The sequence below is a fragment of the Takifugu rubripes genome, chromosome 14 (assembly GCF_901000725.2).
Source record: "Takifugu rubripes chromosome 14, fTakRub1.2, whole genome shotgun sequence".
Classification (NCBI taxonomy): Eukaryota; Metazoa; Chordata; class Actinopteri; order Tetraodontiformes; family Tetraodontidae; genus Takifugu; species Takifugu rubripes.
The window spans coordinates 6,363,492-6,387,701 of NC_042298.1; the positions used below are offsets into that span (position 1 = coordinate 6,363,492).

The 24,210-nt window shown below is 41.9% G+C and overlaps 2 protein-coding genes across 6 annotated transcripts in view; both read right to left on the minus strand.

The window, feature by feature from the left end:
• Positions 1–998: 998 nt before the first annotated feature.
• Positions 999–4,472, minus strand: cd74a (CD74 molecule, major histocompatibility complex, class II invariant chain a). Of its 4 annotated transcripts, none has more exons than XM_029847014.1 (9): positions 4,260–4,472; positions 3,165–3,334; positions 2,815–2,906; positions 2,687–2,740; positions 2,513–2,596; positions 2,349–2,427; positions 1,764–1,961; positions 1,613–1,676; positions 999–1,493 (listed from the first exon to the last, which is right to left on the minus strand). In XM_029847014.1, the coding sequence occupies exons 1-9, from the start codon at positions 4,343–4,345 to the stop codon at positions 1,490–1,492; spliced, it is 831 nt and encodes a 276-aa protein (XP_029702874.1). In that variant the 5' UTR covers positions 4,346–4,472; the 3' UTR covers positions 999–1,489. The 4 variants fall into 4 exon arrangements, with proteins under 4 accessions (XP_029702874.1, XP_029702873.1, XP_003970400.1 ...); XM_029847013.1 differs by having other exon boundaries at positions 1,609–1,676; XM_003970351.3 differs by having other exon boundaries at positions 1,613–1,679; positions 4,260–4,471.
• Positions 4,473–4,850: 378 nt separating this feature from the next.
• Positions 4,851–24,210, minus strand: part of ndst1a (N-deacetylase/N-sulfotransferase (heparan glucosaminyl) 1a) — a 36,153-nt gene continuing 16,793 nt past the window's right edge. For both annotated transcript variants that reach the window (XM_003970373.3, XM_029847011.1), the window contains exons 2-15: positions 15,789–16,804; positions 13,876–14,358; positions 13,114–13,201; positions 12,522–12,676; positions 11,419–11,604; positions 10,185–10,313; positions 9,260–9,442; positions 8,970–9,066; positions 8,567–8,690; positions 7,540–7,714; positions 7,254–7,424; positions 7,031–7,140; positions 6,840–6,942; positions 4,851–6,772 (exon numbers count right to left, since the gene is read on the minus strand). In XM_003970373.3, coding sequence (XP_003970422.3) covers positions 6,653–6,772; positions 6,840–6,942; positions 7,031–7,140; positions 7,254–7,424; positions 7,540–7,714; positions 8,567–8,690; positions 8,970–9,066; positions 9,260–9,442; positions 10,185–10,313; positions 11,419–11,604; positions 12,522–12,676; positions 13,114–13,201; positions 13,876–14,358; positions 15,789–16,430 — 2,766 coding nt within the window. In that variant the 5' untranslated portion in view covers positions 16,431–16,804 and the 3' untranslated portion in view covers positions 4,851–6,652. The remainder of the gene's footprint in view (positions 6,773–6,839; positions 6,943–7,030; positions 7,141–7,253; positions 7,425–7,539; positions 7,715–8,566; positions 8,691–8,969; positions 9,067–9,259; positions 9,443–10,184; positions 10,314–11,418; positions 11,605–12,521; positions 12,677–13,113; positions 13,202–13,875; positions 14,359–15,788; positions 16,805–24,210) is intronic.

The following is a 24,210-nucleotide window of genomic DNA, read 5'->3' on the forward strand; positions in this document are numbered from 1 at the left end:
GTTTTACATTTAAAATATATAGAAATTAAATTGTAAGGACTAAGAAAGGTATGTGGGTGCCTCCCCGTGTGAGCTGAATGCTGCTCTCGCATGTCTTTAGGAGAGTAAAACATTTACGTATTAACCAACATCACTGGGCCCGACTGAGTCAACACAACCACATTATCCTCTAAAGCAGAGACCCGAGGCCACCAAAGAGGAGCCCATCATCACCCAGCTGTGCCTACAAATTCTGTCCATGAAGGTTACGAATAGATTCAGTAACAAAGGGCAGCTCCGACCCTCACTGGAAACTGGAGACTCAGAGCAATGTGGACCAAGGTCGGACACTGGTTCTACTGGGACCACAGGGAGAGGAGCCAGATGGTTTGGGCATCTGCTAAGGAAGTCTTCCTGGTAAGGGTTTCCAGGCACATCCCATGCGAAGGAAGCCCCAGGGAAGAACCAAGACACGTTAGAGGGATAATGTCTCTGAGCCTTGGGATCCTCTAGGAAGGGGAAGAGCGAGGGAGGTCTAGGGAGGTCTAGGGAGGTCTAGGGAGGTCTAAGCCCAGGCCCCCGAACCGAGATGGTTCAGGATGGGCGTCAGAATATGGATGGATGGATACAATTATTTAACAGTTAAAATACATGGATTATAATAGCTTAGTTATGGAAGAATTTCAGCATCCTTCTGAACATTATAAAGATCTACCGGTATATAAAAAAATTAAAATATTTACTAATTTACTCATTACTAATTTACTAATGGAAATGCGGATATACATTCGATATACCGCACATACGAGGCCTCTACTGTTAAGTTGTGATTTTCTATTATCTGTAACTTCTAGATATTTATATGCTATATTTATATTAAAATACATTTCTTTAAATTCAACACTAACAACCAGTTTAAAAAGAAGTTTCTTTATCTGTACAATTTTACTTTTATTTAAATAGCAACATTCCCTGGATGCATGTTTATTTACTGTATTAAAGATGAGGTCTTTGTGCAATGAGAGTTTGGTGAAAACTTTATTGTTATTCTTAACCAAAACCTACAGAGAAAAGTCACAGTCATTAGCAGCAAACTCCATCCAAAGGTTAAAAATTTAAAAAAAATTAAAGGCGGTTCCCTAACCATTAAATCATGCTGATGATCAGGGTTAATTCAGTTGGGTCATTTCGTCCCCTCAAACTCGCTGATTTAAGGATTGTAATTGAAAATTGTAACTCACATTGAAATCACATCTAAATTTCACTATGATTTAAAAATTCATTCTTGAATTAAAATGAGATTGAAAGGAACCTAAAAACAAACCCCAAGCCCATTAAAAGCAGTCAAGTGTAACATATGTCTATTCATTTGTTTTCCAGCTGCTAGCAAAATAGTTTCAATCAGGAGATTATATGTAAAGTTTTGCGTGATAGAACACATCTGCCTTTCAAAGCTGCAATGATTCCAGCGCGAGCAGAAACATGGACCAGCTTCCTTCCAATGTTTCACTTATCTGGAATAAAAAAAAAGAAATATTGATTAAGCCCCGATATATAAAAGCTTGTGAATAAAGAACCATCCGTTCTGTTCATGTCCCCCTGGAATGAGCCCAGTTTAATCTGACGTACTCACTCATCTCCGACCTTCACGGCGGCCAGCTCCCTCAGGGGGGCGATCATCATTCGGCCATAAGAGGCTGCTGAAATACACAAAAGGAATCCCGATTACGCCTTTTAACCATGACGGCCGTAGGAAAAAAAAGGTCACGGTCGCCATGTTTCACCTTTCGGACAGTCTGGGCGTCCCCGCACGGCGGTGCCTTGGATGGGCGCGCCAGTGCTGTCCACACACCAGCAGAAGCCAACGGCGTGCCAGCACTGAATGGGCTTGTACTGGCCCTGCTCGTCACACTGAGGCTTGTGGGCGCCCAGTTTGTGTGGCGCCGCAGCTGCCTCCTCCTGGCATTTGGTCTTGGCAGGAGCTGAATAAAAACATGGATGACACCATCAAATCGTGAAGAACAAGAACAGGTATAATTCCAACGCTCCAATAAAATGTTAAATATGATGGATAATACACTGGGAAAATAATCATAAACACAGTAAATTGCAGACATTTATAGTAGGTCAAGGACTTTCACTATTGAACTGATTTTTGTACAGGATGAAGAAGTGAGTTCCTCAGAAGCCTGTAAGGGGACTGCAGCGCACTAAGATTTGGATAACTATTGACCTAAAATAGCAGGATAAAGATTTGATTTGAATTTAAATAGTTAAATAGAATAATCTGACCATTAAAGCCTCTCCAATGGAACAGGAAAAAAAAAATTACAATTGGAAAATCATCTTGAATAAAATGCGGCAGTAACCTGTTGTAGCTGTCAGAAGTGGAGCTTTCTCCTGTGCCATTTGGAAGATCAGCCAGAACTGCATCCAGGACTCAAATTCCTGCACAAGGAAAGACACCGTTAATAAAACATCACAAATAAACTTTAATTCAACTCATTTAAAGGTTCTGTGTCCTCGGCTCTACCTCCCAAACGGTCTCGTTCATCTGCTGTTTCAGGGCAAGCAAGTTGGGGATGAAGGTGCTGTTGAACAGGGGCAGCTTGAAGTCCTTCAGGAGAACCCACGAGCAGATGTTAGACCAACAACTGGAATATCAGCCATGTGACCACAAGTGGGATGTGCACGACATCGAACATACCTGCAGGAGGTCCTTCACCTGTGTCTCCACGCTGACAACGGTCTTCTTCTCCACCTGCCAGGACAATATTCACAAAATGAGCCATCGTTTGGGTTGTCTTTGCTCCCCAGGAAGTTGGAAGCACTTACAGCTTTGGGGGCGACGGGTTTGGGGTCACTGTCAGGATCATATGCCCTCATCATTGGGAGACTTTTCATGGGCATCTGCACCCTTACTGGAGCTGCAGTTGAGAACAAACGAAAGAAAATCGAGGATCAGCCAGTTCAGCCTTGACTGGAAAAGTACCAAAGGAGGGCCGTTAAAAATATAAAGACTTGGACACAGGACAAACAGTGAATCAGAAGCGAAAAGTACCCAGATGAAGTTCCTTGGGAGCAACTCTCGCTTCCTTTCTCTCACTTCCTCATTCTTGCAACCTGGTTTTGTCTGAGCAGAACTAACCTACGTCACGGTGTCTAAGCAGCATGGCACTCTTTACCTTGGTTGGAGCGGGTCAGCTGTCTGTTCATGTTCTCGTTTTTGCTCTGCAGCGCTTTGATCTGCTGGTTTTGTCCAAAGACCATGTAGGCGGTGAAGACCTGGCTGCCGAGCAGCAGACAGGCCAGGGTCGTCAAGCCCGCCACCTTCAGAGCGCGACGGTTTGAGCCCCTGAGAGAAGAAAATATTCAGATGTATGTATATGTAGGACTGATAAGGCAGCAGGGATAAAGTGACAAAGAAATCTCTTAAATATATTGTGGATAACGTTGCCATCTTATGAATTATCTACCGCCGACATCTTTTATTTTTCGGCCAGTAGGATTTTAGCATCACTTGTTACTAGGCAGAAGCTTTTCACACCTGTACGCAGTCCCAACTTTGATAAGAAAAACATGAACTGCCACGAAAAAGTGCTTCAAACAAACTGGAAACAGCACCTTTTTAGTTACTCAGCATCGGAGTTGGTAATATACTGATTTTTTACAATCTTTTATTTCTTTGAAACTTTCCATGATAAAAAAAGGGGGGCTTTAACAGCTAATAGCCATGGCACCTTATATTCCATTTCGAATAAATGTATTATAACATAAACTTTTCTGTTCATTTTTTTAAGATTACTTTGATTAATCAGAGTTTAGAAAAATGACGCTTGTATTATTATGTGCGATAGACATATTGATTTATGCTGTTCAGTACTTTTTTTTTTATCAAACTATTGTCCGATTATGGATTGAATTTTTCCAGATAATTGACTTCAAACTATACAAACACAACTTTGTAAGCGGAACAGACCTGCTGAATATTGGCCAATGATTTTCGAGCCTGCGTAATTGTGGACCAATAGGAGGGAAGCATCACTAGTTACTAGGAAGACTGTTTGCTTAAACGACGTCCGTTTTGCTGACGTAAAGTAAAACTCAAACCTAACAAAATTGACAAACATATATATTTATAACTCCAGTAACGAGTGAAACAACTAAAAGAACAAAAACAATTATTATTTTTTTAATTCGGTGAATAAAACGTATTATAATATAAAACAGCAAGTCAGAAGCTGCTACAATAATTAATTTATCCAATTATCTCATTTTACCCTTCAGGTCTTGTTCGGAGAATCAGAGCATCTTCGCTTCCGGCAACTGACCCTCTGGCCAGAGGTGCATCTCCTGTGTTGGACATCTCTTCCAGACCCAAAACTCAAACAAAGTAAAGAAATGTCAGCAAGCAGCTCAATAGGGAAGGTGCACTGGTACAGCGGCGCAGGTTCCTCAGAGGATGAAAGGCTGCGGAAAACCCCTGCTTTAAAAACACCGAGCGAGGCGGCGCTCCGAGCTCTGATTGGTCCGATTTTATCGTCACTTGTTGACAGAGGAAGACAACAGAGAAGAATTACACATCTGAAATATTAGATCTATGGACTCACAGCGCGTAAATGGTAAATTCCATTTAAAAAAAAAATATTTAAAAGCCTTTAACAAAACTTGAAAATTCAAACTTTGGTGAGAGTACTTGTAGAGACGACACATTGAGTACTACTCAGATTTTTAATGGTTTACTAAATAAATGCGCTGCTTTTCAAATAAAAAATCTCCATTTATATTTGAAATCAATTTTTGTGACCTGGATCTATGATAGAATATTTAGGCTGAAACCTGATAATCAAATGAAGAAACAAGGACTCAACTACTGAAAAATACAGTGGTGTTTTATTTGCAAATTAAAAAGCACCGACAATATTAGTTACACGGTAAAAATTATTGACAACAATTACAAATCTTATCATACAGTCCAGGAGATTAGTACCATCACTGCTGTTATGTGTTACCACTTAATACTTTATATGAAGACTCGGTACCTGTGGATGAGAGCTGGCAGTGAGGCCACATGAGGGTCCATCTTAGGCTTCACCTCCAGACGATGAAATAACCCCCCCTCAGAACAGCACTGACATTTCACACTATGGGAATGAGCTGATGTAGGGTAAACTCAGAAGCGATCAATTATTCGGGGCTACTGATGGTTGTCTATTATGTACATTACAAAGTCTGGAAATAAAGGACCGACATGTGCATTGTTATTACGTCAGAACATTGTACAAAACTATTGCAATAAGAGCAGCTTTTGTTATCTATGCTTGACATCTAGTTGCTTGACACCTTGAACAACAACCAAATATCCATGTGGATTTGATGGACAGAAGTGTTGGAAGGGTTTTTTTCCCCCTCTGCTCCAAGATAGTCTCCCAACAAGCTTTAAATGATCTAGTAAATGATGTGAAATAGAAGACAAAATATACATTTTGACCAAAATAGGAGCTGAAAACGGATTTGAAATGCACACTCTTGTTCTGTACACGATGGGGGAACTCTTGAACCAGGGCGTCTAAAACATACAGTAGCTTATGATCTTCTTCACAGATTGCAGCAGAACTTTAATGTGCTTTCCAGTAACCTGTTGTGTCCAGAACCGATATTCACTCGAGTGCCTTAAATATTGTGCTTTCCGCGTGTAACCTCGTGCTCCTTCCTTTGTCACATAAATGGTAATGTACAGTTACTCCAGAGGAGGCGGAGCTTAACCCTTGGGCACACCTGTACATCTGGTCTGGATGAGAAAACTGAGCAATGATGTTACGCACATACATTCTACAATAATGCATTGCAGTTAGCATTACACAACTGTTAAAATAAAATCTGCATAAACAGAATAAGAGATACATCTAAAAAAAAAAAAAAAAAAAAAATCAAAAAAAAATCAAGAATCATCAAGCATCCACCTTTTGATGAAGATTCTGTCCTGGCACTTGAAATGTGAAGACTAATTTCTACCAAGGCCTATCGAGTGAGGCTACCACGTCCAGCCCGAGTCAGGACCCCTGACGTCCCAGTTTCCTCTTGTTCAAACTGGACTGATGTCGAAGGCTTTCACCACTATTGTCTCTGCACATCATCCGCTCATTCGTTTCACCTAGTGTCGTCCTGCTGGCGCTCAATTCCATTAAATGCCGTGACTGTCAACGGTAATGCGCGTGAATCCCGTGCCCCCCCCCCCCCGCCACTCAGCTGCAAAAGTCACGGCAACAGTGCGCCTTTCAAGATACAATTCATGTGAAGAGGTTGGATGAAGAAGAGTAGTGATTATCAAACACTGCCGTCAGCTCGAGTGTCTTTCTTCCTTTCTGCTGTACCGGATTGTCCTGCTGGGAGCACATGATGCTCAGGAGGTGGGGGCAGAACCATCAGTTGCTGAAAGCAACCATCTTCTTGCTCACCTCACCATGCTTACTTTATCCTGTTTATTTGGGAAGATGGTGGTTTAGCCTGGAGTTGTAATCAGCAGTCTCTCCTACACCTTCCTTTCATATTGCAACTTCTTTCACAACTATTTGGGATCTTCAACAGATTGGGGCCACGTCAGGCCAGAGTCTCCCTGCAAAGCTGAGCTGTGGTTCTGTGTGCGGAGCTGTGGGCTCCCGCTGCTGTGCCGCTACCTGGTGTGGACCAGTTCTTCGCGAAGCCAGCTGGGCAAAGGCTGACCCATCCTGTAGAGCAGCTTGGACAGCTCAATGTTGTGATCCCGATAGTACTCCCTGAGGAACGCCTGGGACTGAAACAGACAACTAAGGTGAAAAAACGAACACAAAAGCTGACATATGAGAGAGAATTTAATATACCTCAGTGTTCATGTCAGGGTATCTGCGTCCTTTACTCTTTCCCAAACACTTGGTCTTTCCGCCCTCTAACAGCTGACACCAGAAGCCTTTCTTAGGATCGAACCTGTGCATAATGAGCATTGGGTTATTGTTTAAATAAAACAGACACTACTAATCACTAAAAAAAAACATCATTTCAGGATGGCACTTACGCCAGGATCTTGTGATAGTTGATGATGTTGGTTAAGCTCAAGAACTTTTGCACTTTGTCCATGACAGAAGCAGGTTCTGTCTTCAGCATCTGTCCGTCTAAGACTAACAGCTGGGCAGGAGGAACAAACAGTATAAAGGTCAACTGGAGCGGGAAGTAGATGGTTAAAGCAGATGTGAATGGTGGGGAGAATGCTGTGTTCCCCATGTGTAGGGATAGGGCACCTGGCTGGAGTGGTAATAGTTGAGCCAGCGCTCCAGATGGATGGCGTACCAGCCTGGCACCAGACAGCGATTCTGAAGGACCCGTAGTTTTACTGGTGCATCGTGGCCTGCGGTGATGACATCATGGAAGGAGTACTTCAGTGCCACGGGGTCATCGTGAGCTCTTTGGTGCTGTTGAGAGGAAGCAAAGAAAAGGAAATGAAAATGATGGAATAGCCGCTGCACAGTCACGAGAAGGAGCTCACACGGAGATGGAAAGAACCGATTCTGAGTGCTGGTCGCCCACCTGGTACCAGGAGTAAGCTCTGTCAGCGGGATTGATGAGGATGGTGATGATCTTAGCTTTGGGTAGGAGAGCTGCAGCTCTCTGAGCAGCCACCTCAGAGTCAAAGTAGTTGGCACTCTTCTCGAAGTAGTAGTCTGAGCTGGTGTTGGAGGGCAGAGGGAAGTACTCCATATACCTGATAAACAAACAAACACAAACACACTTCACAAGCTGCTTTTGTTGATCTGGGCCCATTTGCACTTGTAGATAGGAAGGTTTGTCTGTGCGTGCTGGGGATGCTCCACCATGTGCAGCAGCTCGTTAAAAACCATCTTGCATCAGAGCACAATGTTAATATTTGGCCAGCTGTCGCTCAAAGCTCATGCCAGCTGAATTCTGTGCTGCACTTTCAACACAGCGAGGAAAACCCTCAAATCAATTAAACTTGCATAAACCCTTTGCTGAGGCTGCTGTGCAACAATTGTATTTGTATTATTAATTAAATATCGAGGATATATTAGCAACCCAACTGTTTTTTGAACAATATTTAATTTGATCCTGATTTATATAAAGGAAAACAATGATTGAAGACAATTACCAGAAGTCCATTTCTTGACTAAACGACCTTGACGGAGGTCAGTAAATGGCGTTAACCAAGTAATATTTCTTTGCGGCTTGTTCACTTTTGAAGTGAAGTACATCCTCATTAATGATGGGGCAGGGTGGCTAAGAGAAGTTATCACCTCTAATGAGCAGAAACGGCCTACGAATGGTTGAAGCTGCTGATGCTGAATCATTCCTGGGACTTCACGATACAGATAACTGCAGAATTAGGGGGCGATAAGGTCTCACTATCTGCTGGTAATCATTGAGCTTTGCATGTGATTAAAGGGTCTGAAAATTATGGGGTTTTTTTCTGAACAAAAAGAAAGACCCGCTGTAATCAAGTTACAGTTTGTTCTGATATTTATTCAGTCTTTAAAAGGCTACACTGAGAGTGTGTGTGTGTGTGTGTGTGTGTGTGTGTGTGTGTGTGTGTTTTTCTTACCAGTCTATGCCTCTGTGGTAGTTGTGTCCATTAAAGAACTGGATCTCTTCAAAAGTCTCCTTACTGGGATAGTTACTGGTCAGATCAGGATGCATGCCAAGAAACAGGTACAGTGCAGTTGTCCCTGAGCAGTAAATAGACACAATGAAAATAAGATTAATTAAAAGGGGTATAAAAAAAACAACAGCAAGACATTTAATAGATGCCATACATACAGTGAAAAAGCATTTTAAAAAAGCACTACCAACATAATAATAAAATATATCCTTCTACACTATTACCACGTGTGAAAAAAAATAATCTAAACCTTTAATTCCATGCTCAACACACATCTGTTTGAACTGCCTAACTATGATGACTTCCAGGCTCCTCCTGTAGGGGGAGATGCAGCACCATGTCTCACCTGTCTTCTGAGGCCCGATAATGAGCAGCTTGGGGAAGCGATCACATGTTTTCTCTTTGGACCAAATGTCCTTGTGTCTTTTGTCCTCACATGGATCCTGGAGACAGACAAGGATAAACAATCCTTCATATCCTTCATGGTTCTGACAGAATATGTACAGTTTGGAAATAAGATTCAAGGAAGGACATTTACTTTGCAGTTGTCAGCCATAACTGAGGTGTTAAATTGTCCTTGCTGCTAAAACATATTACCTAATAAACATATTACTGTAATTTGCAGCTAAATCTTACCTGCCACAGTGGGTCTTTCTCACTGGGGAACAGACTGAAGTATTTCTGGGCCAGCTGCACAGGTGGCAGGGTTTGCAATTTCAGATTGGTCCACGTCCGCACGAACATCATTAGACTCTTAAAGGTATAAAGACCAAGGCGATCGTTCCCGTAGTTGGACAGATGTGTCATGAAGATGCTGATCTGTATATGACAAGAAAATACTGATGTGGGATATATTCATGGCAAGACTTAAATCATCATTCATATGCAACCGGCACTAATTGAACGAGGCATAGAGCATTTTTACATTTAAATTAATTAAAATTCCATTATCATTATTTCTGTATCATATTGCTCTTTTTTATGGTCCTAGAAAACAGGTTTTTTTCTTGCACGGCGAAGCCAACCAATACAGCGGTTGGTCAATATACGGCTCCCGCTGTCATTCTGAATGCCACCACTCTGACAATTTAGGATCTCATCTTTCATAGAACGGGATGTGTAAACAGACCTCCGCTGGCACACTCATCATTCAGAGAACTCCTCCTGAAGCTTTTTTCTTTTTTTTTTTTAATTTAGCTGACGGAGGACAACACCCACCCAACACCCACTCATCTCGTCTTTCTTTTTCTTAACATTTTTTCTATTCTCTTCCTCCGATTATAATGGTAAAAACTGAATTATGTACACAGCTGCATTACTTGCTTTTAGTAATAAAAGCCTTTTTGATGTCTCACAATAAAATGTATTTACAATTGAGAGAAAACCCTGCGTTGTTACTTCAATAGAAAGTCCTTGCACCAGCAGGCTGCAGTCATCACTGCATGAGTCATGGCATGAGTAGTCACAGCCCCACTCCTCTGTGGTATTTCAATTTAAAGCAACCAGGCAAATTGGTTTCCAAGTGTGTAAAGAAATAGTTGTGGATATACACTTGACTCACAGGGTTCAGTAGGACAGTGAGAAAGAGCTCTCCTCCATTGATGAGCTTGTCCAGTTCATTTGGACTGCCTGGGTAATCTTTATAGAAGATAGTGTGCGTGAACAAACCACACGTCTGTCTGGGCAACACCTGGGATGCAAAAGTAGAGTCATTAGAGCAAAAAAGATGACTTACATGCAGACATGTTTAAATCAAATGAAAGTAAGCAATGCCTTCTCACAAATAAAGACACCAGCGGTCCTCTGGAGTGCGGAGCTGTCAGTACTCCAGGCAGTTACCCCACACATTGTTTGCTTTCAATAACGTTCGTATTATGCAGCTCATCTAGCCAAAGCAAACCTTTTATTCTCACCGAGTTTATATGGAAATTCATGGAAATGTGTTTACAGCGAGCACTGTCTGGGGAGCTGCATATCAATCATCAGTAAGCATTGGTGTCTGTCCACTCAGACCGCACTATCTCCTGGATGGGAATACCATCCCGATGCCCCGCAGGTGGACTGAATGCCAACGCTACAAAGGAATTGAAGTGAAGCTGAAGGTCAGCCTGCGAAGGAAATAGATGCATTTTCGCCCGCTCCTTTTGAACCTCTTGAAGCCAATCGGATCACCTTTAATTCTGCGCTCCAAGCCAAATTATTCTGGATGCGCTGGTGCATTGAAGCAGAGTAAAATACACATTTGCTCTGGGTTAAAACTTCAGCCTTCAGGGATGTGGAGATGTGGTGTTTTGTTTATGCGGCCAAATACTCGGACAGGTGTTGATTGCAGGAATGTTTGAGTATCCTTTACCAGTCAGCAGAGGGATACGATGCCTCACCCCTGGGTGATTTATCTGTATTCATCTGCTGCCTATCTACAGAATAAATATAATTACAACTGTGAACATTACTGATGAACACAAGATTAACCACTAGCTGTGAGAGAGGAAATGACAAAAAATAAAAATAATTTAAAAAAAAAATATATATATATATATATATATATATATATATATATATATATATATATATATATATATATATATATATATACATATATATATATATATATATAAAGAAGTGTAGCTGGAGAGATTATCAAATAAAGAAAAGCATATGGATGAGAAGGAGAACCCTGAAAGGGGTTATTGGATGACAAGGTAATTGATGCCGAAAACACGAGTGAAGGGGAAAGCAACTTGCCAGAGGTACCAACATAATGAGGCCCAGCTCTGCATAAAAAGTGGCCTTACACTAATGCCGCTGTGGATGAAACCTCGCCGGAAGCGAGCGGGCTTTAGGTGTGGGTATTCCTCCGTGCTGGTCACCCTGATGCCCCACACTTTTTTCCAGGCGTCATAGAGCTGCACATGAACAGGGTAGACGCCCGAGTGGTGTGGCGCCACAGCGTAGCCCATGTTGGTGGGAATACCATGTTCCTGAAAGAATTTAGACAAGGTGACAGGAAGGAAGGTTAAGGGTCACACATGTTTATCAATTGTGTAATATCACCTCTTTCACAGACTGCAGCATGCTTTCTGATCACATTTGCAAATATATCTGAATATCTTTCAAACAACAACATGAGTTTCTTTGACTACACTGTAAATAGACGTGCCAGTATTTGCTTTTGTGTTACCACGGTAACCACAATCACAAAGCCAGCAAAGAAGCTCAAAGCATTTTTTCCCCTAAAATAAACATTCAGGCTGCAAATATTTAAATGTCACATTAATACATTTACCTCAATAACAAATCTAATACAATTTAAAAAAAACAAAATCTTACAAAAACACGAGCAGAATTGCCTAAATACTAATTACCCACTCCTCTCTACCTACTGACCTGTTCCACACAGCAAGTAAATCCAGGTTTAACAAGATTAAATGTAGTGCAGCAGAGTTGTGTTGATGAAAGCAGCCAGTTGACTGAAATGAACAAGCACTGTGATGACCTTAGAGGTTATTGCTGAATCTGTGGTGTATTCAGATTGTGTTGATGTAGACTAAGATGGTCTGGAATTAAAAGGCAGCTTAGTGGTAATCACAAGTAATTGATACCCTGTTGGCAGAGGAGTCAGACCATAATCACCACAGACCTACTTGTGTCTGTAATCCAATATTTTTTCAGTCTGATCCTGGTAATTCTTCACACCGCCTGCTTTTAGATTTTTCTGCTTCAGAATATATTAAATGTGTTAGAACCCAACAACTAACTAAAAAGACACACTGAATTCAGTGGAACAGATGCTCCTCATAACTGACATTTAATTATTCTCAGAGTTTATTAATCAAGGTCTCATGGCAAGATGTAAATCTATTTCTACTACTTTTACCAATACTAATATTAATAATACCATGGCAAATTTCTTGTTGAGCAGCATCTGCTCAGCCAGAACAGACTGGTTGTGGAACAGATGGGGCTGCATGTGGCTCCACATGTGGGGGAACCACCAGAATTCCTCCACATATGAAAGCAGCAGGTCATCTCCCAGGTCCTCCTCATCAGATCCTGAATATGACAGAAAGGAAAAAAAAACATTTGCCCAACAAGGAAATATGCTGGAAAAAGATGTGGGAGGCATAAAGAAAAAACAGATTCAATTTTATTTTTTCTAATTCCCCCAAACCATCTTAATCAGGTTTCACTCCACACTAATTTTAAAGAGACACATTTGTGTCACATACGTGCACATCTGCATGGGATCTTGACATTTTGAGGGAAGAACTGCTGTCTGGTGATATTTGGATGAAGATAGAAAGGGTTTAAGGCTGCTCAGAATTCAGGAACATCAGTTGAGTTTGCATGAACTGTTATGACTACAAATTCCTGGAGGGACTGCTTGGTATCATTAGTGTAATTAGTAAGCGTAAGCTGTCTAAGTTTATGCAGGCTCTTATCTTTGCTTGAATTAACAGCAATAACTACTTGCAAAGGCTGCATCTTACCAGCATGAAAGAATTTCCCTGAGAAGCCCAGATTGAAGGTGAAGTTGGGTACATGAGTACGAAGGTCCCTTTGTGTTTCCAGCAAGGCCTGAAATAATGGGAGGAAAGGACAGTCTGTGACGTTGCTCTCACACTGGTGCACAAGCGCATTAATGAGGAAGTGTGAATGCCCAGTCTTGGGCCTGCTAAAACACATATTTCATCCTCTCGGTAAACAACGTTCACTTCCTCTTGCCGCACTACTTCTCCTTTATTCTGTTTGATATTTTTCTCTCTTCTGATTTGGGTATTTGTTTCATTTGATCTGCACGAAGGGCGAGACTTCCAGTGCCCGCACAAACACACCAATTCTCTCATTTTTCTGCGATCCTGACTGCGCGGTTCATTCCTTAAAGCTTGTCGCTGCATCACCGGTGAGACTGACTTGATGTTCCTTCCGTTAGGCTTTCTTACACCCTCTGCCACCACATGCGCGGGTGGTCTGTTTTGCTATGAGGGGGCGCAAGCTAGGAGCTTTTCAACATTCTTTCTATGTCTCTGGGCCTCTGAAATATTCATTGCCGTGCAGCTTCTGTGACAGTGTGAGCAGCGGGGCCTGTCAGCTTTGAGCGGCCTACTGGGATGAAGGCATTCAAAAAGGGAAGAGGAGCAAGGAGAAGGGATTTCTGTGTGAATGACAAGGGTAGTGCGTCCGTTGCGTCAGTCCATTTTTATAGCTTGATGAATAAATAAAGGTCAGTTTTACGAGATTAAAACCCTCACCTTTACGTCAGGCACCTGCATCCTTGTGCCTTCTTTGCCCACAAAGATGTCATCTATGTCCACCAGGATGTAACGCTCCAGGGACAGGGAGAGTCTCTTTCCTGTCAGAAAAGCTACAGCGTCCACAAACACCAGCTTATGAAGCCAGAAGACCAAATTGTTGCCAAACAGGACTCGCTGGATACCATCATGGAGACCCAGGTCCTGCACTACTGATGGGAGAAGAGCAGCGTTCTGCCCCACCGATGCGACACTCTCCGCCGATTGGGTTTTGGCCAGCAACACAGGCTCATACGTTGAGTGGTTGGACTGGAAGACGGTCCAGTCATCCCCAGGGAGGGGACCTGGAAGGGGCTGTCCAGATCTCGTAATGAAGAGCAGGGGGGACTTGGGGTTGACTGTACAGTCCTTCAAACCCAAGTTAGAATGAAGAAAGAGAGGGAAGCCTTTCAGCTGCGCACTGAGTAAACTGTTCTCATTGGCCTGACAAGAGAGACAAATCACAGAGATTCATTATTAACCAGCGTGATCAAGACACAAATGAATTAGACATAATTTCCCTCATTCTTCAAATCATGTGTGAAATAAGGAAATGTCAAGGCTGTTTTAATTGACAGCGGTCAATTAAGAAACAGATGGACAAATAATTATTCATTGAAATTAATGCTACATTAATCATTTCCCAGTTCCTTGCACCACCACTGCCCTCAGCTACACCAGAAAGAGATAAAGAGTTTAAGAGTATTCCTTTTACACAACTGCAAAAGGAATTTGTATTTGTCAAAATAATAGATGACTGTAGAAAAGATACATAAAAATCAAACAAAAATTCAACACCTTTGCTTGCGCTCCCATTTTTAAGAGCTGAAAGACTTTTTCTTTGTACACAAAAGGCCTATTTCTCTCAAATATTCTTCACAAATCTACTCAAGTCTGTGTTAATGAGCTCTTCTCCTTTGCTCAGATAATCCATCTTCTCACAGATGTGGCATATCAAGATGCAGCATGATTATTGCACAGGTAAATAAAAGGACACTCTGCTTCAGAGCAACTAATTCTGTAATGTGTGAATAGTTGGGCAATGCATCTTAAGCTTTGAGTGCATGTGAATACTGATTGACCATATTCACAATTGAACACAAATCAATTTATCCAGGTCACAAGTGAATATGATCAATGATAACATTGACCAAAAATTGAAAGAATTTCTTCAAATGATTAAAATGTCACCCTGTAAACCTTTGGTGTTATTTCCTGATACATACTGGAAATTTTTGCATTTCTTCTGAAACATATAGGACACAATAACAATACTAAACTCAATGATTGAAGCTGTAAACCGTAAGTAAATAGTTGGTAACTGAAACCACAAGAAAAGACGGCATTCCATATAAGTTAAAATGCTTTTTTAGTAAAGATTTCAGGTGATTGGGATGCAGACTCACACTCTGCCTGCCTCCATCTGCACCCCCTAAATCCCCTAGGCTCTTTCTAACCTTCACCTACAGCCCTCCATACCTATGCCTTCTCATGTCTTTTCTATATTCTTCCCATCGCTCAGAGATTGTGATTAAAACCACGAGACCTAAAAACAAGCCTAAGGCAAACAAGCTCAGTTTGGGATTAGCGAGAAGACGGAGAGATATAGAGTGAAGGGGGGAAGAAAAATGAAAACATCAGCAGCGAAAACAAGAAGGGAAAATAAGAGATTGGAAAGTGAGGCCAGACTGCAAAATAAGAAAACAAAACACTGAGACAGAGAAAGAAAATGAGAACTGAGGGTCTGGGTAATATTCAGCCAGACGGGTCTTTCCGACCATGTGAATCCCATCTCCTTAGAGATGGTGGAGCCAGATGGACAGGGCAGAAGGTGTGAGGAAGAGGGGGGAGAGAAAGTGTGGTGTTGTTCTGACCTTGAAGAAACCAATGATGCCCACTCCGTATTCCACACAATACTTGTCCAATAGCTCCCGATTCCAAGCGTCCAGGTTAACATATTTAAGAATGTTTTCATAAATCACCAGTGTGAAACGTCCCCTCTCTTTGTCCGTCAATGTAGGCATGTCTCCTTTTCCGGGAGATATCTCAGTCCGGTACCTGAACCGACCGGCCTCCAAAATAGCCACGATTTCCTGACCCAGTTGAGAATACTGGCTTTCCACAAACACCAAAACCACAGGATCTGTCCTGGCCCCTGTAGGATCCACTCCGGGGCCGCCAGAGACACTCCGTAAAGGTAACAGTCTGGAAGGGGTGACCCTTGGGTCATCAGAGTCCGCTGAGGCACCCTCGGCCCCGGACACCCCTCCAGCTGATGGCTCCAGCTCCCGCTTGACGCCATAGAGGAAGTAGGCTGAGATGAAGACACTGATGGTGCAGAACAGGAAGAGGAGGAGGAGGGACGTCTGCAGGGGGAGGAGACGGACCAGCCGACGAACTCGCGTCATGCATCCCAGCATCGTCTCAAGCCACGCCGCTCCGCCCCACCGGCCCTGCAACCACGCTGGGGGACAGTATTTTTTGGTGCGTGTATAGAAGCGGCAGGAAGGTTTCATTCAAAAAGTCTTGTTATAGAGCCAAATACAAATAGTGTTAAGGTAGAAGGTGTAGAAGCAACTGGAGAAACAAAAGTGATGATCTCTTGCTGGCTCTCCCTCATTTTGCCACGCTGCTTATGTCACCATGGCAGAGAAATGGGTGGCCTTGAGCTGCTGGTACAAATTTATGCCTCAGAGGGAGGGCTGGCAGGCCACATTATTGGTGGCAAAAGATGATGGAAGACTCCATCACCTGCCCATCATGTGAACCTGCCAACTGCGTCCGGGGCAGGTGTTGTTCTGCTCTTCTTGATTGGACAATAATCTCTTGGGAATTGCGAAAAGTGAGGTCACATAGGTCATCTCAGTGGCACCATTCCCAGTCAGATCTCCTGCAAAAACAAACAGAAAGCAAAGCGTTAATACTCAGGACACGTTCGTTTGCAGTGTGGGTTTTAGGAATACGTGGGAGAGGCCACATATTAGTTATGCCAACACAAAGAAAGTTCACTCCAAAGTAGTCCCTGCGTTCACCTACACAAAGCAAGAGTTGCCAATTTCCCTAACACACACCAACGCCCACTCAGCCAGCTTCTACACAAGCAATAGTCAGAATGCGAGCAACAACAAACGCTTGAGGCGACCAATTCAGTCCAGTACAAATGTGCAACTGTTTGACAAACTGCATCTCTTACCAGAAGGGACACTTGCCTTCCATTTCTCTCAAATGGAGTGCAATAAAGTACTCCATGTGGGTTATACAAAGTGCAGCAGGAGAATGTTGTCGGTTTGTATACGCTGGACTATTTCTTTCTTTGGAAGTTTTTGTGGAGAACAGAGCTGTAATTAGAAAATGTTAAAAAATTTTTTTTTAAAAAGTACAAATCCCCCGTTCTTATTAGACTAGTTTTCTGCAGAGGAACTGATGTGGGCTAAGGTTTGTGTTATATTTTAAATGGGATGGTTTCAATATCCCTGCAAAAAAAAGAAGAGAGTCCCATTAATTACTTTCACAGTTCCATCCAAACTAACAGACGTTCTGGAGAATGTAAAACCTCAAAGCAGATGAAGACCAACCACCAGAGGATCTTCTATAAACCTTTTTGTTCATTTCTCATGGAGCCAGTTTGTGTCTCAGCATATCAAAGTGTGATTAGCTACAGGAAATGACAGCTTCCAAAAACTTTGGGAAAACAAGGGAGTCAGACTATTTTTAATGTGACACAGAGGACAAAGACTTCTTGGGTCTTTAGGGTAAGAGACTTGTCAACATCTAATGATGCTGTGTCTCAACAAATTCCTGTTATACTGCGATCTAGACCTTGGTGGCAATATTTCATTCAGTGACTTTTAGTGGATTTGACAGTCGTAACTGGAGGGCAATACCATTTTTTGGATCACTCAAGATTCTATTGAATGGCGATGTGATGCCACAAGATTTTACTTTTTGTCATCTAAAAAAGCTAAAGAAGGATTTGTTATTGTGAAGCCCCATTTCCAAGACAATGACGCCTCATGAAGCCGTTTTGTCGTACCGGTCAACAACATACCGTATATCGGCATGTTAATTATTTGGTTATTACATTTATAGCCTCGTATTTTAGCAATGTGCGTAAACGCTGTCGTCTATGAATGGATTTTGATCTGTTCTGGCACAGATTGTTTTTGTTAACTTTTTCTAGTTAAATAATTCAGCCGTAATAATTGTGCAGCAAAAATGTCATTTAAAAGCTTGTCCTAATCTACATATAATTACATTTCTCTCAAAGTTTTATTAAAGCAAATTTACTTGCTTTAATAAATATATTAAAAAAAATACAAAACTAATTTCAAACACATTCAAATACACACACACACACACACACAAACACACTCAACTTAAAGGCATTTGTGTGTTTCTGATGAATCATTGCTAGGAGATATTTGTCAGCAGGGAGACAACAATCTGGCTGACACCATCCACATGACCTGGAAGGGAAATGAATGGCTGACACAACACAAACAGTGCCCGGGCACTAAGAACCTCACTTCTTGCCCAATTCACAGCAGCAGTGACCGCCTCCTAAGGTTGACCTCCAGACAGAGGAACAAAGAAATCCACTGATGGGGGGAATGAGAAGGGAGGGGATGTTATATTGTGGAGAGCAGCAGACCCAAAGAAAAGGAAAGCTCAAGGTCCTGAGTGATGTTTGACCTTTATGATTATGCTAGCTTAATTAACAGCACAATACAAAAGTAAAATTGGGGGTGAGCGTAATGGATGGATCTGATGAATCCAAAATGTCAGCGCATCCGATTTTGTCTTTTGCTATTGGTGTGACGTCAAAAAAAAAAAGTCAAATATACCTGTGCGTGTCTCCGCCCTAGTTTCTTCAAAGAATGAAGAGGAAAAAGAGCCAGAACAAAATAAAAACATGAATATTTAACGCTTAACAGAAATAGTCCCCAGACATGTCTAATTTAAAGAGCAGTCAAGCTGCTGTCTCCAGAACAAGAATATAGATGCAACAATTGTCAACTGTTACCAGGTTTTGCATCCAACTATTTTCCACAATTTCCATATTATTCTCTTGGAACGATTGTTGTTATGGTTGATCTGAGCTAAAGTTCAGGATGATAAAACTGACAATGTAAGCAGCAAGAGGCAGTAAACAGAAGGAATCACAACCACCAACACCCACTACAGAGCCCTTTATTGCACCAAGGTCATACTCCACCTATACGTAACAACAGGAACATGTATTGAAAACAGCTCAGACCACAGATAACTAGAGCCTCGTGGCAGATTACTGTATGATTGAGTGTGAAGAGGGCAGGAGTCCAAACTAGTATCACATATGAAAATCAATTTAGAAGATTAGCTGGCAAATGCAATGACAATGTCCTTTAAAGAATTAATTCCAATTAAGACATATACTGTATATTGTGAATTTTATGCAGGAATCTGGTGGACAGACAAAACTATCTTGACTGACCACAAATATCTATTTTCAATAACTAACTTATAGTGCAACTCTAACAGGAGGTATGGGAAAACAATGAAAAACCTCAAAACAGCCCGCTAAGTAGGATTTCAAAGGAAGACAAATGGTGGATGAAGGACAAGATCAACTTTTGAACACTGAGGAAGCAAAAACAGTCTGTTGGAGGAAATGAGTGAGATACTGTATCCCCAAGGTGACTGTTAAATCTCAAAGCTGTGAAAACATAAAGTATTTCCCTCCGTATTTTATAGCAACCGAAAGACAGCAACAGATTGAAGTGCAGGCATAAATAACAGCAGGTGAAGGCTGAGAGAAGAGACAAATGCTTTTCCTCTGGGTGGGTGGTCACTTAAACCTGTTCTCACTGCATCATGGGAAGTGGGCCAGAACCACACTGTTAGATTAATGAGACACGATGTGGAATGGGGGATGGAGCCTCGTCTTCAGCTGTAACAACTCTCTGAATAAATAACGCCCAAGTTGGCCGTATGCAGCTTCAAACGTCATGTTCCTTCCACTGCCTCCCTCCATCTTATCCTGATGTTGTTGAAGGGTAAATGAAGGCATGCGGGGTCCCAAAGGTGGCAAACAGAGCCATTACAATACTTGCAAATTGACTCCAGTAGTTCTGATATAAAATCCAAATAGAAATGATCCCAACTGAATGGTCCTGTTTTCTAGCGAGGGGATTGAGGACATAAAATGCAAATGAATAGAGGCCAGTGACAAACCAGACCATAAGAAAGAATATGGTGGGTGTTTAAGCAAGACTGATGCCATTTTGAGCTGTTGCCTTAGCTCACCATCACTGTTCCAACATGCTTCTTGTGTGTTGCTTACCAACCGTTTCGTCCACTGACTATTGAGAGGAAATGATGCCAGCTGCTGCCTGTACAGAGTAAATAAACATACTGCATTCATGCCTCCCCTTCCATGTTTACATATGTGCTCTGTAAGAACAGCAATTCAGCAACATGGCTAAGTGGTGCTAAAGCTGTGAGTTAAGTCTGGCCGGAGGGCTGCCTGCAAGTGGAATCCCCTTCTCATCCCGCTATTCCAAATAACAAATAAGAATTAAAATATTACGAAGTATTGTTCAATCCCAAGAAAGCTTCTCACATCGGCACTCAAAGAAAGTTTCCAAGCCTCACAAAAGTTTAAGAGAGAGTTTCCACTTCCGACCCATCAACATTAAGTTAAGACTGACCCACATTTAAGATTAAAAACAGATAGTGGAAGATAGCAGCCAATTAAATAAAATAATGGGCAAAAATATGTACAAATTACTTTAGGGTTTCATAACCAGTTAGATTCAAAGTAAAGGTTGAGCTCAACCCTCGTGTAACAGCACTGATAAATGATTCTCATTGTAATGTTGTTCCAGTATTGTGCTTGTTGTGTGTGTAAAAATCCTCCTTATGCCTCTTTTTCATTATGAGATGATTGTTTACAATCTGAATTGTCAGGTGGCATTGAAACAACTTGCCGTCTTCTGTGTAAACATAAAAAGACGGCAAAGGAAGCCTCCTTTATCGTGGCAGTAATGAAAATGCTTCAATCACCACATATCTCAAAGAAACGCCTGCTGTTGGACACTCAAAAAATGGCTCTTCTTGTCGAGTCAGGCTTCCCTTGAGCCACATTGGCACATGCACATCAAAACATTTACAGCAGAGATAAACCCAAGAGACTCATTAGAGGATCTGAATCCGACAACGATCACATCATGGAGCACATATTACCGAGTTTTGTGCATTTGTGCAGTGGGCCAATACACAAAAACGAGCCAGGCCTGAATCGTAAATGTCTGTGGCTCAAGGTTAAATGGGCAGCAGAGATTCTGCTCTAATCCATAATCAGTAATCCCGTTAATCTCAATGCTGCAAATGGTAACAGACCAGGTACTCTTATGCCAGCATTGTTACTATGGGACAAGCCTTAAAGGGAGTAAAAAACATGGTAATAAAGCAAAGAAAGACTGGACATCACAGTGACGGAGGTAAAAGAAAAAAACTGTACATTGACACCATCAGCGGTGTCACCCGATGGTGAATATGCTGTAAATGTAGATGTTTTTTTAGTATAGCTCTGGAGGATTTAAAAAAACTGAACAGCTGTGTTGGAATTTTTTCCACATGCTATATGAAGCAAACCAAAGGCGTGATTTTCCTCATTTGCATTCAGCCTCCAAGCCTTTTTTGGCAAGAGATTAAACTTCAAAAAGCCAGAATTCTTTCATTTCCTTTGAAATACTACATCTAAAGCAACCAACAATACATAAGAGAAGGAATGACTCACTTTGCCAAAGAGGTTACAGTTAAAAGCTCCAGATAAACACACACTATGCATTCATCAATACTGAATCAATCAATTTGAAACTTGAACACAGTTGAATGGAGATTTAAAGCTCATGCCGTGAAATAGAGTGTGGTGCCACAGCCTTGCTTCAGCTCCTGCCTTCCACCCTTTAGCCAATCTGAATGCACAAACAGACAGCTTCATTTTTACTGCAAACATTTACACTGACACTTCCCTCTCCCTCTGTCTCATCAATTTATTTCATGCCACTGCGTGAAGGACAGCAGACTCCGAAGGGAAACGTAGTTTTACCCTCTAATTCTCTAGAAAGTGACTTTCCGGCTGTTTCTCCAAAGAAACCATGTGAGCGAATTATCACATGATTTTTCAGCAACTCAATTTCCTGCCCCAAGACTGAGGCAATTTCACAGAAGAAAAATGCCTCCATTTCCCAGAAATTGCATCTCACGGCCCTGTTTGAAGACATCTCTCCCATTGCTTTCATAATTGAAATGGTTTAAATGGTATTCCTTGACACAGTAATAGAAGAAAGCATCTTAGACTAAACCCACTTAGGACAATGAATTTAAAATAAAAGCAATTATGAATGAAGTTAGAAGACTTTGGACAGCTAAAATGAATTTAATATCAGGACCAAGCAGTCTCAGACATAAAATAAACAGCATTTTCTGTGATGATAAACTTAAATACACAGGTGTAATGGCCCGATTACATGCACATTTGATGTGGGGATTATCAAGACTAAGAACACTGCGGATTAAATTATGCGCACAATATGTGGTGCACTAAAAGCCTTTTCATATTAAAACTATTTTCCCAAAACTCTCCATCTTCTTCCTCATCTGGAATCGAGTGCGTCTGGGATCAAAAAGCAAGAAGAAATGGATTAGTCCTCTGTGGAAAGCAGTGGGGAAGCTGTGGTGGGAAGATACGCCGTGGGTATTGGCCATTAGGGAACGATGGAACCAAGATATGAAATGGAGACTTTCCTCAATGGTAGAGTTACCTTGGGTAGAAAAAACACCCTTTACGAATAGCCTTGATTACTTCCTCCATAACATAAAAACAGCCACATACATGTACACCCTCTCTACACAGCTGATTTCCAGCAGAGGCCCACTATATCTATTTATAGACACCCCATGTCCCATTTACAAGCATAGGGACACAGTATCGGTACAATAAAAGAATCAAAACCATTGGTCATGAAATTAGATGCTTACGAAGCCACTGAAAATGATCTAGCCAGTAAAATAATTCCAAGAAGTGCTGTACATTCAACACATTAACAACAACAAATGACAACAGCCTCAAGGTGTCGTGTCTGAATTAATTATAATCCATGTGAGGTCAGAGTGGACCGATCAATCAGACACATAACGAGAGATCGGCCTGATTAAACAAAGCAGAGCAAGAAATAATTGACCTGCTATTTTTGCGCTTGTTTAATGACACTGCAGAATTTCAGTGAGCGGCTGCAGGAGACGCCGTGGAGTGTGTCGCCGAGATGCATCATAATTCCCTTCACTTGTCTTTTCTGATACTCTGACTCTTTGCATATCCAGATAACGTGCAGGATGAAAATTAAACCAGTGGCATGATTATGTGAGCCAATTATAGAACCCTCCTCCCTCCCCATTTCAAAGGAAAAAGGAGTTGTTCTACAGCATTTGCAGCGAGGAAAGAGCCTGTAGTGCCTCAGACAGCCACCGTGCAGCACGGAGAGGCGGCAGATGGAGAAAGGGCTTGGCCATTTATCATTTTTGTCAGTTCTGGCTGAAAAAGGTGGGGTGGGGTTTTTTTTTGTTATAAATTGAGTGTAGGGGGAATCAATGTGGCAATGCTGGTTAGATGGTGGGTGGGTGGGGGGGAATCAATGATGGTGGGAGTGACTGTTTGTTCCCATTGTTTACCCACTGCCACTTCAGGACACTGCTGAAGGACGGTGGGGGTAGGCACAATGGCCATCACAATGTCTCAATTGGAACAGAATTCTTAAAGCGTCTACTTACTGAAACAATGGACATCACTTGGTGGTGGACGTGGCAGTGTTTGTGGAGAGTAAAGTGGGAGTACAAGAGGGCAGAAGACTCGTCAGTGTGAATTCATCCTGCCGATTAACTCAGCCGAAAAAATCTACACCCAGCTTCAGAGAACCTGTGACTAAAGCGAAATAGCACGACTTCTACACTTGTAGAGGTTTTGTCCGGACCATAAATGAGCAGGCAGCAGATATGCGCAGATGCATAAACAATATGGCTGACTGAGGATAAACAGCTGAGCAGTGGAGTAGTCTTTAAATGCAATAAGGACAAGCACGATACGCGATCATGAATTGACGGTCACCTCTGTTCGAGAGGGTGCTCGGTGAATTTCAGGCATCACAATTCCTCAGGGAGCTTTATCGCTCTTCCCCATTTTACACCTCTTTCTTCCATCTTCCCATCTTTCATGTCCAGATAAGAAACAGCCCGCACTGATCCAAGTGTGATTTG